At 38.6% G+C, this 13,009-nt stretch overlaps 1 protein-coding gene across 1 annotated transcript in view; it reads left to right on the top strand.

Annotated features, from left to right (window-relative positions):
* The first annotated feature begins 2,871 nt into the window (after nucleotides 1-2,871).
* The window catches only part of LOC128740411 (uncharacterized), a 57,646-nt gene continuing 47,508 nt past the window's right edge, over nucleotides 2,872-13,009 (top strand). Inside the window, exons 1-4 of the mRNA XM_053835952.1 lie at nucleotides 2,872-2,986; nucleotides 11,533-11,665; nucleotides 11,728-11,897; nucleotides 11,958-12,848. Coding sequence (XP_053691927.1) covers nucleotides 2,872-2,986; nucleotides 11,533-11,665; nucleotides 11,728-11,897; nucleotides 11,958-12,848 — 1,309 coding nt within the window. The remainder of the gene's footprint in view (nucleotides 2,987-11,532; nucleotides 11,666-11,727; nucleotides 11,898-11,957; nucleotides 12,849-13,009) is intronic.

Raw genomic sequence — 13,009 nt, forward strand, 5'->3', positions numbered from 1 at the left:
AGGAATTATAACTCCTCTCCCCTTTAAGAGGGGGGACTTCCATACAAATTTCCTCATAACTCGAGAACTAATCAAGCAAATGCAACCAAATTTGGCATGTGAAGGTTTTCGAGAGCAAGAAAATTTTCTATGGTGAATTAGGACCCCTCCCCACTTTAAGAGGAGGGGCTCCTGTACAAATGAAATACAAATTTCCTCATAACTCGAGAACTAATCAACCGAATTGAACCAAATTTGGCATGTGTGTGTTTTTGGAGACAATTTTTTTTTCAATGATGAATTGGGACCCCTCCCCACTTTAGGAGGGGGGGTCCTATACAAACGAAATACAAATTTCCTCATAACTCGAGAACTAATCCAGAAAATGGAACCAAATTTGGCGTGTAGGTGTTTTTGGAGGCAAGAATTTTTTCTGTGATGAATTAGGACCTCTTTCCACATTAGGAAGGGGGGCTCCCATACAAATGAAATACAAATTTCCCCATAACTCGAGAACTAATCAAGCAAATAGAACCAAATTCGGCATGTGGAGGTTTTTGGAGGCAAAAATATTTTCTACGATGAATTAGGATCCTTCCACACTTCAAGAGGGGGGGCTTCTACACAAATGAAATACAAATTTCCTCATAATTCGAGAACTAATCAAGCAAATGGAACCATATTTGGCATGTGGGTGTTTTTGGAGGCAACCATTTTTCCCATGATGAATTAGGACTTCTTACCTTTTTAGGAGGGGGGGGGGGCTCCCATTCAAACGAAATACAAATTTGCTCCTAACTTTAGAACTAATCAAGCAAATGGAACCAAATTTGGCATGTGAGAGTTTTAGATGGCAGAATTTTTTTTCTGTGGTGTATTACGACCCCTTTCCCTTTTAAGAGGGTGGGCTCCCATACAAATAAAATACAAATTTCCTTATAATTTGAGTACTAATCAAGCAAATGGAACCAAATTTAGTATGTAGGAGATTTTTGAGTCTTGAATTTATTTTATGATAGTTAGAGACCTCTCACTCCTGTGGTAGGGGGATATGGACTCTCATACAAATAAAACAGAAATTTTTGCGAAACTCAAAAACTAATCCAACTCGAGAAATTCGAGACTCTTCCATAAAACATTAATCAATAACAAGACCACAAAAACTATCTATAGTAACACTAGATCATTCAGGACGAGCCGGTCGCGAGTGTTGCCGGTGACCCGCCGTCGGAAGCGCCGCCCACTGGGGGGCTTGCAAAACTCGAGAAGTGACAAAGATCATCCGAGATTCATGATTTATGTACAACACAGGTTAATTTGTGGCAATACGAAGTTTGTCGGGTCAGCTAGTAAGTTATAATTAATAGGTAAACTCACACATTTAAGTTAGAACTTCTTAGGTCAGCCAACAGTCCCTGGAAAAAAATATTACAACGAATGGCAAGGTTTTCGATTCTTCCATTTATCAAACTCCCAACCCCCGCAGACGCTTTTGTTATCTCCGCCATAAAACCTAAACAATCGGCAGGTATGTATGGGATTCACAGATGATATTGATCTCGTTTTGGGTCTCGAGTGTGGTGCTATGGTGTGGTGAGAATATTATTGATCGCACTTTTTAGCTGCCGTTTTACGACCGTATATGAGCAAAATGGTTTAGCCATTATTGTAGTTGTTAGAACAAAGCTCATCAAGCTAAACGCCACCAGCGTTGGATACTAATATAACACAATCTGCATCAACGCTGTTGAATGGACGCGTCGTTATTGTGGAAAAACAATGACCAACTCGCAGCAGATGTTATGGGGAAATGAGTAGAGGTCAAATTTCTCGTATTGTAATGCAAATTCGAGTTGTCGCGATAGGTTTGAGTCATGTTTTCAAAAAGTTCAATGATTTTGTTTTTTGTTTTATGTTTGTTTGTGTCTTGCTGAAATAAAAAAAAATCAGTTACAGTTTATTTTGGAAAATACAGGCTGACTCCAATTCAGGAACTAATTTGAAATAACGATCAACAACTAAAACTAAATAGGTACTCAGACAAAAAAAATTCTCGCATAATTTATAGACAGTTAGAATTAAATAGAAATAGCACAAATAACTCACCGAATATTTTCTTGCTTCTCTTTTTCCAGCTTTCGCAACAATGTGGTAAACAGTAATTGAAAATTCCATCGTTTCCACAACTACGATGAAATTTCGGCCTAAAACTCCCAGATACTCAGCCAAAAGACAAGCTACAGTTTCAGCAATGTTCTTCTTATCTACCAAGCTGACCGGTGGTGTAGTGCGGGGGTATTTGGCAAAATTAATTAACTTTTCTTGCTAAGCCAACGGACCTTGGCAGTGAGTGTGTGAAAAAAAAATCTTTCGAATGGACAAAAAAAGACAACATACAACCATGAACGGCACAAAAGAAAAGAACCACAGGCGCTGATGTGTGATATAAGCGGCTTGGTTACTAATTGGCAGCTACGGATACTTTCGCTTCAATCACGCAGGTTCGGTGACCCGAAGGGAACAAAATAATTTAGCAAAACTAACCTGATAATCACAGCAGCAAAACCTGTCCAGATGGGCCGATGATAGTGGTTAGCAAAAACGATGTACCATCTACAGCCGAACTAGTCGCACTTTCTCTCCACACATCCTCTTAAAGTGCAAAATTTGGAGGTTCATCGCTTATTAGGCCACGTGAACTCTGCTACCAAAATCGTCCGCGGGCGAAATAGAGGCAAAACCGGTGAAATCGATAGATTTTTGAGACAAAGAAAGTGATGTGAAAAATTAAATGTGCAGTGAAAGGAAGATTACTATAAAAAAACAAACGGAACTTAAGAATAGTTAGTTAACTTGTGATTAGTAGGTGTATTGAACGTAACTATAATGAAAATGGTTACTGCCGAAACAAACTGCCGCCTTCTCACCGCTGGCATAGTACTATTTGCTACCATTCTTCTAACGGAAAGCATACAAATAGACAACCGACTCGTCCAACCACAACATGGTGAGTAGAAGGATATTAAATTAGACACTTCGAAGGTATCACAAAAAAATTATTTTTAAGAAAATTGACTTCAATTTTTTTTTTACTTATCAGTCAATTTAATTGTCAAAATGGTTTCATTTTGCCTATTAAGCATTTGAAAAAAAATTCTATATCCCATAGCCTTGACTATTTTTTTCTCCGAATCATGCTTCTTCAGCTTGTACTTACGATTTGAAGTAAACTATTCTATGTCTACTAAATTTTTAGGTGTAAGAAATACCTCCGCTATCATTTAGTAACGGGAAGTTTCATTATTTGCTTTGTATTGGAGCGATTGATGTAAAATGTCACGATAAAAATGTAGAAAATATTACTTATTGCCCATAGCGTTCATAGGTGATCCGGTAGTGATAATGTTATTGACGTGGCATCTGCTTACCACATAATTTTAATGTAAACAAATTTCTATGACATTTTCCAGAATCGTTCATCTTTCAAAACACTTATTTGAAAACAGATTCCCTAATTCGACATTAGAATGATTAAATAAAAAGAAAACTTATCCAATTTAATTCTACTATGTATATTTTATTTTTGACAGATACGTAATTCGCCTACGACTTGCAGGCTTCCTCAGTGTCTATTTGCGAACTGTTCGAAAGTTCGAAAACAGACACTGAGGAAGCCTGCAAGTCGTAAGCGTATCTGTCAAGAATAAAATATACATAGTAGAATTAAATTAGACAAGTTTTCTTTTTATTTAATTAACATGTTTCGTATTCTACTAAGACGCTCCAAAAACTTCCTTCAATTGGAATGATTGAGATTCGGGGTTTACTTACTTACTTAAGCTTACCGTCCTAAAACAAAGCCTGTTGAACAAGGTTTCTCCATATAACTCGGTTGTGGGTTAGCAAAGCAAAGCAAAGCCTAGGTGCTACATTCCGTTATCGAAACTTGACCTTCTGTTTTTATACGACAGACTTCGCAGCCAGCTGTTAGAGTGCAGGACAATTGCAGGGCCAGTTGCTACGATCCTATTGACTCTAACAGCCTCTCCTAGTCGAGATTCGAACATACGACGACTGGCTTATTAGGCCAACGTCATACCTCGAAGCCAACTGGGAGGTCCAACTCGGTTGTGGGTTTCCGCTTTCCAATTCCTTGGACACTGCGTACTCTCCGTCAGATCTCGCTCCACCGGGTCTAAGCAGGAGATTCGGGGTTTAATACCAGTGAAAAAAAACTTGTGTATCAGAAGCAGATGGTTCAAAATCGTTTAATTTCAATTACAATACAAAGCAACAGTTTTTGTTATCTTATTTTCCGAAGGGAATTAGTTGTTTAGCTGTTTTCAACCGGTAATACGAGTAATATAACCCATTAAGGACGGTTTGTTTTTTTGCATGTTTTCGAAAAAATAATCACTATGAAAGAACTACGTTTCATAGAACGCGTTTAACTATTGGGATGTGAAGTGTATTCAGCTAACGTTGCTCGACTTTTTAACTTTTTATGTCATGCGACTGACTCTAGTATTAGTATTTAGTATTTATTTATTACCCAGTAGCGTAAAGGTAAACCTTTTTCAAATTTGCTACCTGCGGATGTCTTAGTATTGTACATCATAAAACTTAACTCTAACAAAGAACTTAACTACTAACATTAATTGCGATTCCAATAATCAAGGCAGCCCCTCTTAAAAACTGTTTCAGAAGTTGAGCGTTTAACAATCGGTGGTATTGCGTTATAATTTATCACACCTCTAATGAACAGTTAGCTAGGGGGCTCTGTAGCCGCCAGGTTACCGAGTCTGCTTTCACAACCGAATGGTCGTGGGTTCGAATCGTAGTAGAATCAGGCCATTCGATGTCAAAGTGACTTTAGCATGGGTTTATTCTCTGGCTCCTCATCACCCTTCCTTCATGCTGAGTTCTACATTATCCCGAAGACGCTTCTTATGGTTAGTATACTGGTATGAGGACCTAATGAGGTAATGGTTTTGAACTTCAGGAGGACTCATCAGTGCTAACTATAACGAGGCGAAACAGGTTTGGTATAGTAGGACATGCATCGAAGCATGGGTAAAACCCTCAACACATAAGCACACATAAAAAAATAAGCTTATCGTTTACTCAATAACGATAAAGCACAGAAATACAGTGCAGAATACAGCATACACCCGGGCAACATTACAATAGATCAATAATGTTGTAGTCAAAGTGATAAGCCCATACAAAAAAAAAACAGTGAGCTTGAGTAGCTAGTCGAGTTGTTGGGAGGACCTATCAGGTTCTGTAGCCGACGCCCTTGGGATGGCAACAATTTCTCAAAGAGTACTGGCGGAGATTGCGTTCTGATCAGCTTGCGTAGGAACACACATGAGCACAAATTCTCAAGTGGGCATCCGATCAGGTTTTCCTGCAGTTGAGTTACATGCGCGTAGCGGTTCAACCCGTAAACAAAACGTACACATGAATTCTGCGACCTTTAGCCTGTCCATGGAGCCCGCACTTGGTCTAACGTGAAGTAGTTCGCCAAATGTGAAGTGGGGTAAAATCAACGCTTTGAACGGCGTGTGCTGGTGGGAGCAGCAGAAGCAGAACCGTAGAGCGTTCGAAGGCTGGCATAGATTTTCCCGCATTGCTGATTTACTAGGCTGTCCCATTTCAGATCCGTCTGGAAAATGAATCCAAGATTCTTCGCACTCTCTGTCCACACAATAGTTTGCCCGTTCATAGTGACAGAAGGTAAAAAGTTGGTCTGATCTGTATTTCTACAACGATTCTTCAAGAACATTGCTGTACTCTTCGATTTGTCGACGAACAACTGGTTACGTTGAGACCATTCCATTATTCTCGCTAGATCTTCGTTCATCATCCTAATCAATTCATGAGAACAGGGGCCAAGGCAGCGGATATACAGCTGAACGTCATCCGCATACATCTGTATTGAGCAACATCTTAATACGGAGGGTAAATCGTTGACATAACAACAAAAAACAGAGGTGTGAATACTGAGCCTTGGGGAACTCCAGATGTTGAAAACCCCACTTCGGATTACTGATCTCCACAGAACACGGTTTGAGCTCGTTCCTTCAGATACGACTCTACTAGGTTAACAGCAGAAACGGCAAAGTTAAACTGAGTTTCCAGCTTCGAACAAAATTTAAGATGATGGATGGTGTCGAAAGCTTTAGAAAAATCCAGTAATAGCAATATGGCCGAACCCTGTCGATCGTTTTTGCTAGATCATCGAAAACGCGAACCGCTGCTGTTTTAATGCTTTGCCCTTTACGAAAACCAACCTGATACTCAGATAGCAAGTTGTTCACCTTTGACAGGGCACATAAAATACTGACAGGTCTAAGGTTAGACAGAGCATTTAAATGCGGCTTTTCCGTAGTGGCAATATCTTGGCGTGTTTCCAGCATGTGGGAAAGGAGGATGTTTCGATGATGCGGTTGAACATGTACGTAATATGCTCGACTACCAACGGCAGAATTATTTTCACGAATTTGATTGGCAAACCATCCTGACCGGTTGCATTCGATGTAATATTGCATATTGCGTTCACCACTTCCCAGGACTACACTGGACGGAAGGAAAAGCTGTAGGGCAGGTCTGGCATCGGTTTTCTTCGTTCCCTGTTTTCGTCGTTTTGAATGTAGCTCGACAAGAACGTACTTTAGAACCTTTCACATACACAATTCTGTGGCTGTGGCTAGCTTAAGGGGGAACCCTACTCTGGAAAGTCGGAAAATCGAATTTTATTGTTTTGCATTTTCGAGACGCTTACACCTTCAGAAATGTCATGCCAAAAGGATTTTTTAATATCTGATCTCGTTGAAAACTTCAGGCAAATATTGTGAAGTCACCTCCACAAGCAAGTATATTGCTGTACAAAACTTTGAACGCGTTTTCCCCAAAACCATGTTTCTTTAGGTGGCGGTACGTGTATCTCAGAATTTGGCTGAAATTTTTTTCAGCATGTAAAAATAAATTATCTAAATTTTTACGTAGCCGTTTTCTGATATCTCAATTTTGCAATTATTTATCAGCTTTTGATTGGCGATTTTTGATGAAAAAACACCTTTGTTTTCGAAAAATTGCCGCCATTTTGGTACATTTTCGAATTTTCAAAAACCGTTACGTAACAATTTAGGTATTAACTTAAAGCTTCAAAATCATCCTTGAAATCCGTCCTACGATACTCCGTTGGTTTCCGGCACGTACCGCCAGCAAGGAACTATTTTCTAGAGAGCATTCACGCGCCCACCTGCCTCCAGCATAATAATCACTATTCTGGTACCGTCATCCGGGGCGAGATTGTGCCAAAAAAACATATGTTTTTGATCTTTAGCTCAGAATACACACAATTTAGGAACTAAGTTGATTTCAAACCTGTCAATATATACTAAATTGTTCAATTAACAACTACCGTAGAGATGGTTTAGTTACAATGAAACCGAATTTTACTGGAAGTGCATGAACTTTGGCACAATCTCACCCCTTCTAGGGGGTGACATTGTGCCAAAAACATAAAGTTAAGCTAAAAACCTAAACAGTGAACATTAGTATGTTTATAAACAATTCACATAAATATCAGTATAAAGTAGTTCATATGGGGCCGTCCATGAACTAAGTGGACTCTTAGCGGCAGGGGGTCGGCCAAAAACAACGCATCATACAAAAAAGTATGAACGAAAATAACCCGGGGAGGTCTGAAATTACTAAATATGAGTTTGCAGTCAGTGTACAGCCTTTATATAGCCAGTAGCGTTTCTAGGGTTAACAAGGGGGAGATATATGAAGGGGTGTATCCTAAGGGGGCATACCTACTTGATCATTTAACAAAAGTAACCATTACTTCGTTCGAGAACCCGCGGCCACAGAACATGTGGCCTATCCCACCTCCCTCCCCCCTCCTTAAAACTGGCAGTTTATACACGGTATAATATATTCGTCTTATATTAGAGTGTTTATTCATAGCAACTGAAATTTCCTGAGAAAAAATAAAAATTAGTTTAAATTATTTAGCGAACCTATGATGCTGTTTGCTCCAAAATGGATGATGCAATCTAATCTGTCCAAATATTGTGCTCAATAGTAAAGGATGTGAGTGTACTGGTGTATACTGACGTATTTTTGTTGTATATGTGAAATCCACAAATTGGATCGATCATTATGGCTTGGCACAATCTCACCCCCGTGAAGCTCGAAAAGTACAAAGTTTCGAAAAATATAATTTTCGTAATCAAAACTTATCGAATGCATAATAACCTTTCAATACATTGTAAATGATTAGTTTATATACCTTTAAAATAGCAAGTTGATGCAATTTCTTGTTTGGGTTGGTTTATGGGGGACATTTTTTACAAGCGTTATTTTCGAGTATTCTTGATCGCCAACTTTGCAACCCTATTTAGGCTAAATAGTTTGCTAATATTATCTGTGTTCCATTCTAAATTTTGAATAAATATGTTATTTTCATCATCATCATCTTGAATTTAGGTCACCAGTTTCTATAGATATAATAAATTTTCACAAATAAACATTTTTGGTTTTTGGCACAATCTCACCCCCGTGGCACAATCTCACCCCGGATGGCGGTATCTAAAATATACAAAATATATCTTCAAATATATCTTAACTAATAACCAAAATACCCCAACACTTAACTATAATTCTAACATCTGAAAAAAGTTTCCGAAAATTTATTATTTTTCGGTCTTCCAGAGTAGGGTCCCCCCTTAAAGGGATAATTAACTCAAGCTCCCAAATTTGACTTTAAACTTTCCAAACCACAACTTTAGAAAAGCTTAGCGTTGCTTAGATTGTAAGTGATAATCGAAATCCGTATACCTATTTGTGAAATATTTGTATAGTAAAAATCTTCAGTAGCATAGCATAAACAACCGTACACATCATGGGTGGCTGATATGGTGTACTCGTAAGTACACGTAACGTACACGTACGTAATATTGTCTGACTATATGAAATATGTGTTCATAGCAGATTTTTTGATATTTTGATATTTTGATATTAATACCATGCATTCAAAGCTTAGTATCTTTGGAAAACAAGAGTTCAGAAAAATTATTATTATACATATTTCGCTTTTGAAGAAAAAGGATATCTAGAACGAAATGATTAATCTCAAAATACGGTTGAAAGCCCCATCAAATAGTAAATAAATAAATAAATAATCTCAAAATTTTACTATTCGTTTGTTGGCTTCAATTTTGTAATACATATATCTGAATGCAAATGCAAATGCAAATTTTCACGCCGATCGGTTCAGTAGTTTTCGATTCTATAAGGAACATATAAGGGCAGACAGACAGAAATCCATTTTATAGGTATAGATTTGGAAAAATCAACTCACTAGTATTTTTAATCCTATACACCACTATACCTACATGCTTAAATTAAATGCTTTTCTTCGCTTTTTGCTTTTCTTGTACAATTGTGAGTAACAGCAAGTGAAGAAAATGACAATTGAAATCTAAAATCAATGGAAAGAAAAAACTTTCCGATTCAATCCCACTATCTAATAATTATTTGCGACAGATACGTAGTTCGCCTACGACGTGCAGGCTTCATCAGTATCTTATTTTGAAGTGTATACGTATCTGTCGCGAATAAATATTAAATAGTGGAAGTTAGTCGTTAAAAGGTTTTTCTTTTCTTTGATTTCAGCGTTCGTATTCCACTAAGAGGCTTCAAAAACTTTAGACAATTGACATGTTTCTTACTTTTCTTGAATTTCAATGCAAATTTCAAAATTGCAAATTGTTACATACATACATACACACATACATACATACATACACACATTCATACATACATACACACATCACACACATTGAATACAATCAACATTTGATTGATATGTTTTGATTTTACACGTTTTAACGGTTTAATATACGGAGCTTACGTGTTAAAGTTCGAATAACTTTTAAATTAACCATCCGATTTTAAATAACTCGGTTTCGTTTGATAGATATCAACAGTAATTTTCAAATATTAATAAATTATGTGATATTTTTCATTGAATTAATGCTTATATGTTACAAAAATATGTTCTAAATACTATTTTTTCATATTTCTTCATGTAACTTTCAAACTACAAGCCCAATCGTCATGAAATTTGGAAGTTAAGGGTTTGCAAGGCTCCTCTTTCATATTTTGTTCAAATCGGTTAGGGGACCTATGAGATAATGAAGTCCCATATTTTTCGTATTTTTATTCAAAACTTTTGAACTAAAAGTCCGATCAGTATGAATACGACCTATGGGAGACCTAGACCTTTCATTTGACACTAAGAACATTAAAATCGGTCCAGCCATCTCCGAGAAAAGTGTGTGAGATTGAAAGCGTTACATACACACACACGGAAAATGCTCAGTTTTCGAAACTGAGTCGAATGGTATATGACATTCGACCCGCAGGACCTTCTCTCCATTTCTGGTTTTCCGAGTGATTTCTATACCGTTATACTATATATTTATATAGTAGAAAGGCAAAACATAATCCTATATCAAAAAGCAACATCAATAGCATTGGCCCGATGAAAACAAACTCGATCACTCTCACTTTCGCCCTGACCGGCACAGGCAATGCAACAACCAGCAGCATTACGCGCCAGTTTTGGTTCTGTTTCATTAACTAAATGTCTTAATCCACCGTGCCTGCACGCATGACGTTTCGACCTATATACCCACTACCCCCGGCGTGACGGGATTGCGCCACCGTTCAGAGCTATCAATAGTCCATCTGCTGCCACCGACCGCGGGGCCACTAACTGAGGAAAGGCATCTCCAATATGCAAATAATAGCGAACATCCGTTCGTCACTGTATCTAGCTGCTCTGCCCCTCGCCGTAGATGATTTAACAGCAAATGCAGAACAATACTCTAATCCACGTTCGTTTATATGGGCAAACAATTCCATGGCGGCAGCAGAAATTGCATAATATGTTCGTGCTACCAAGCTCCAACTTTCCATAACGCTGGGAAAAGCAAAGGAAGGTTTGTGAAAGATTTACTACTGGACAGCAGCTGAGCTATAGATGCCGGCTTCGCGCTTTGGCCGCCTTAGACAAAAATGTGTTTAAATTCTAGCACCCGATGCCAAAAGCGCATCGTTCGTCATTGTTCATTGCATTTATGTGTTAGCGGGACAGCAGCAAATGGAAAATTAATTAGAATCTTCGATGTAGAAGAAGATGTCTTCAAATGTTTGCAAAAATTCTACAATAGAAAGTAACGAGCATTGAGCAACAAGAATGTTTTCAGAATATGAAACTTTTTCCTCGAGTAGAGTTTATCAATATAAGAAGAAAAAGTTAAATTACCAAAGTTAGAGTTATGAATTTGACCTAAATAATTTCAGCTAAAAAATCCGATTTTACTGAATATTGCCTACTTTACAAATTCAAAATTTTCTAAGCAAATTAAAAGTGTAAACATTTAAAATAACTATTTTACCGATTTTACCTAATCAGTAACAAATATCCCAATATAATTAACTTACAATATTTTGTTCTTCATTTCATTGCAGATTGTTTTGAGCGGATAGCGCTGGGTGCAATGTTACCGTTTGAGAAAACTTTTCGAAACTCAGACACAAACTCGCTGAAAATCTGCGAAACACTTTGCCTCAATGACAAAGAATGTCAGACGTTTGCATTTGGGTAATGTAATTTTTCAGGATAACTTTGCATGAAATATTCTGACACCAATTCTCATATTCCAGCATATCCGGGCGAGGCAATGGAACTTGCCAGCTCTCAGCGAACATAATCGATGCTACCAATTCACGCCCAGTCGGTACCGTATTTGATCCAGACTTTGATCTGTATGCCAGAAAGTACAATTGTTTTTTAGATACAGGCGGGCCGTCGAATCCTCCTCCACGGCCAGGAGGTAGGAATAATGCAAAATAGCTAAATCGAATCAATTTTCTCATCTTTACTCACATTTTAGGTTTAAACACCTTCCCCGCGAGTGAATTGCCGCCAGGAGGAACACAACGACCATCATCTTCTTTTCCTCCTTCGGGGAGTCCTGAACGACCAGGTCCACCGGTATTTACACCCACCGGTAGTACCGCTACTGGAGCACCGATATCGACCACCAACAATGGGTTTTCTGAAATCCGACCTACAAGTGAATATCCGGGAACATTTTCTACTAGCGTAGGATCGACCTATAATCAAGCAACTGGTGAAACATTTCCGGAAACGACTGCTCCCGGAGAAGATTACTACTCCACTAAAGAGCAACCGTCATCAACATTGTCAGGTCATTACACCCCAACAACTAACGCCGCCTCAGGTCCTCCGAGTAGTACAGGAGTAGATCGAATTCCTCCAAAACCAACACAGCCTGATGAAAATCCCATGAAATACCCTATTGATCTCAGACCACAATATCCAGGCAGTTCCGGTCCATCGCGACCCGGAAATTATCCATATAACTTTCCAATGCTCTACGAAACGAACTACCCGCTTCCGAACAAAAATGAACCGCTTCCGGGCATTTACGCTCCGAACATACCACCTGTAGACAACAATTACCTACGACCGGAATACTCTGGATACTTTGGAAGACCTTCCGGTCCTTCTGGACCGACCGGCTTAATGAAACCAGTAGAAAACAGTGCATCTGGCTACGGAGGCAGTGGACCTCAACGACCGGTTGAACACAAACCTCCCGACTATGGAAAACCGCTTCGGCCATCCAGTTCGGGATCTGGGCCGGATCCGTCTGGATATGGTGTAACGCGCCCACCACCTCCTGCGGCACCCAGTGGACCTACCGGTGGGGATGGATACAAAGTTACCGAAGAAAACCATAAGCCTGATAGACTTAGACGTAAGTATTGTTTTGGAACTCGCTTACTGATACTGTTATTGCTGGTAAACACATATTCTCGTATGCTCACCCTAACTAATAGTAACAAAATGACACATTAAATTCAGTTGGTGTCCAAAAAGCATATAAAAAACACCGCAGCGTTAATGGAAGTATTTATA

The sequence above is a fragment of the Sabethes cyaneus genome, chromosome 3, assembly GCF_943734655.1.
Source record: "Sabethes cyaneus chromosome 3, idSabCyanKW18_F2, whole genome shotgun sequence".
In the NCBI taxonomy this organism is placed as follows: domain Eukaryota; kingdom Metazoa; phylum Arthropoda; class Insecta; order Diptera; family Culicidae; genus Sabethes; species Sabethes cyaneus.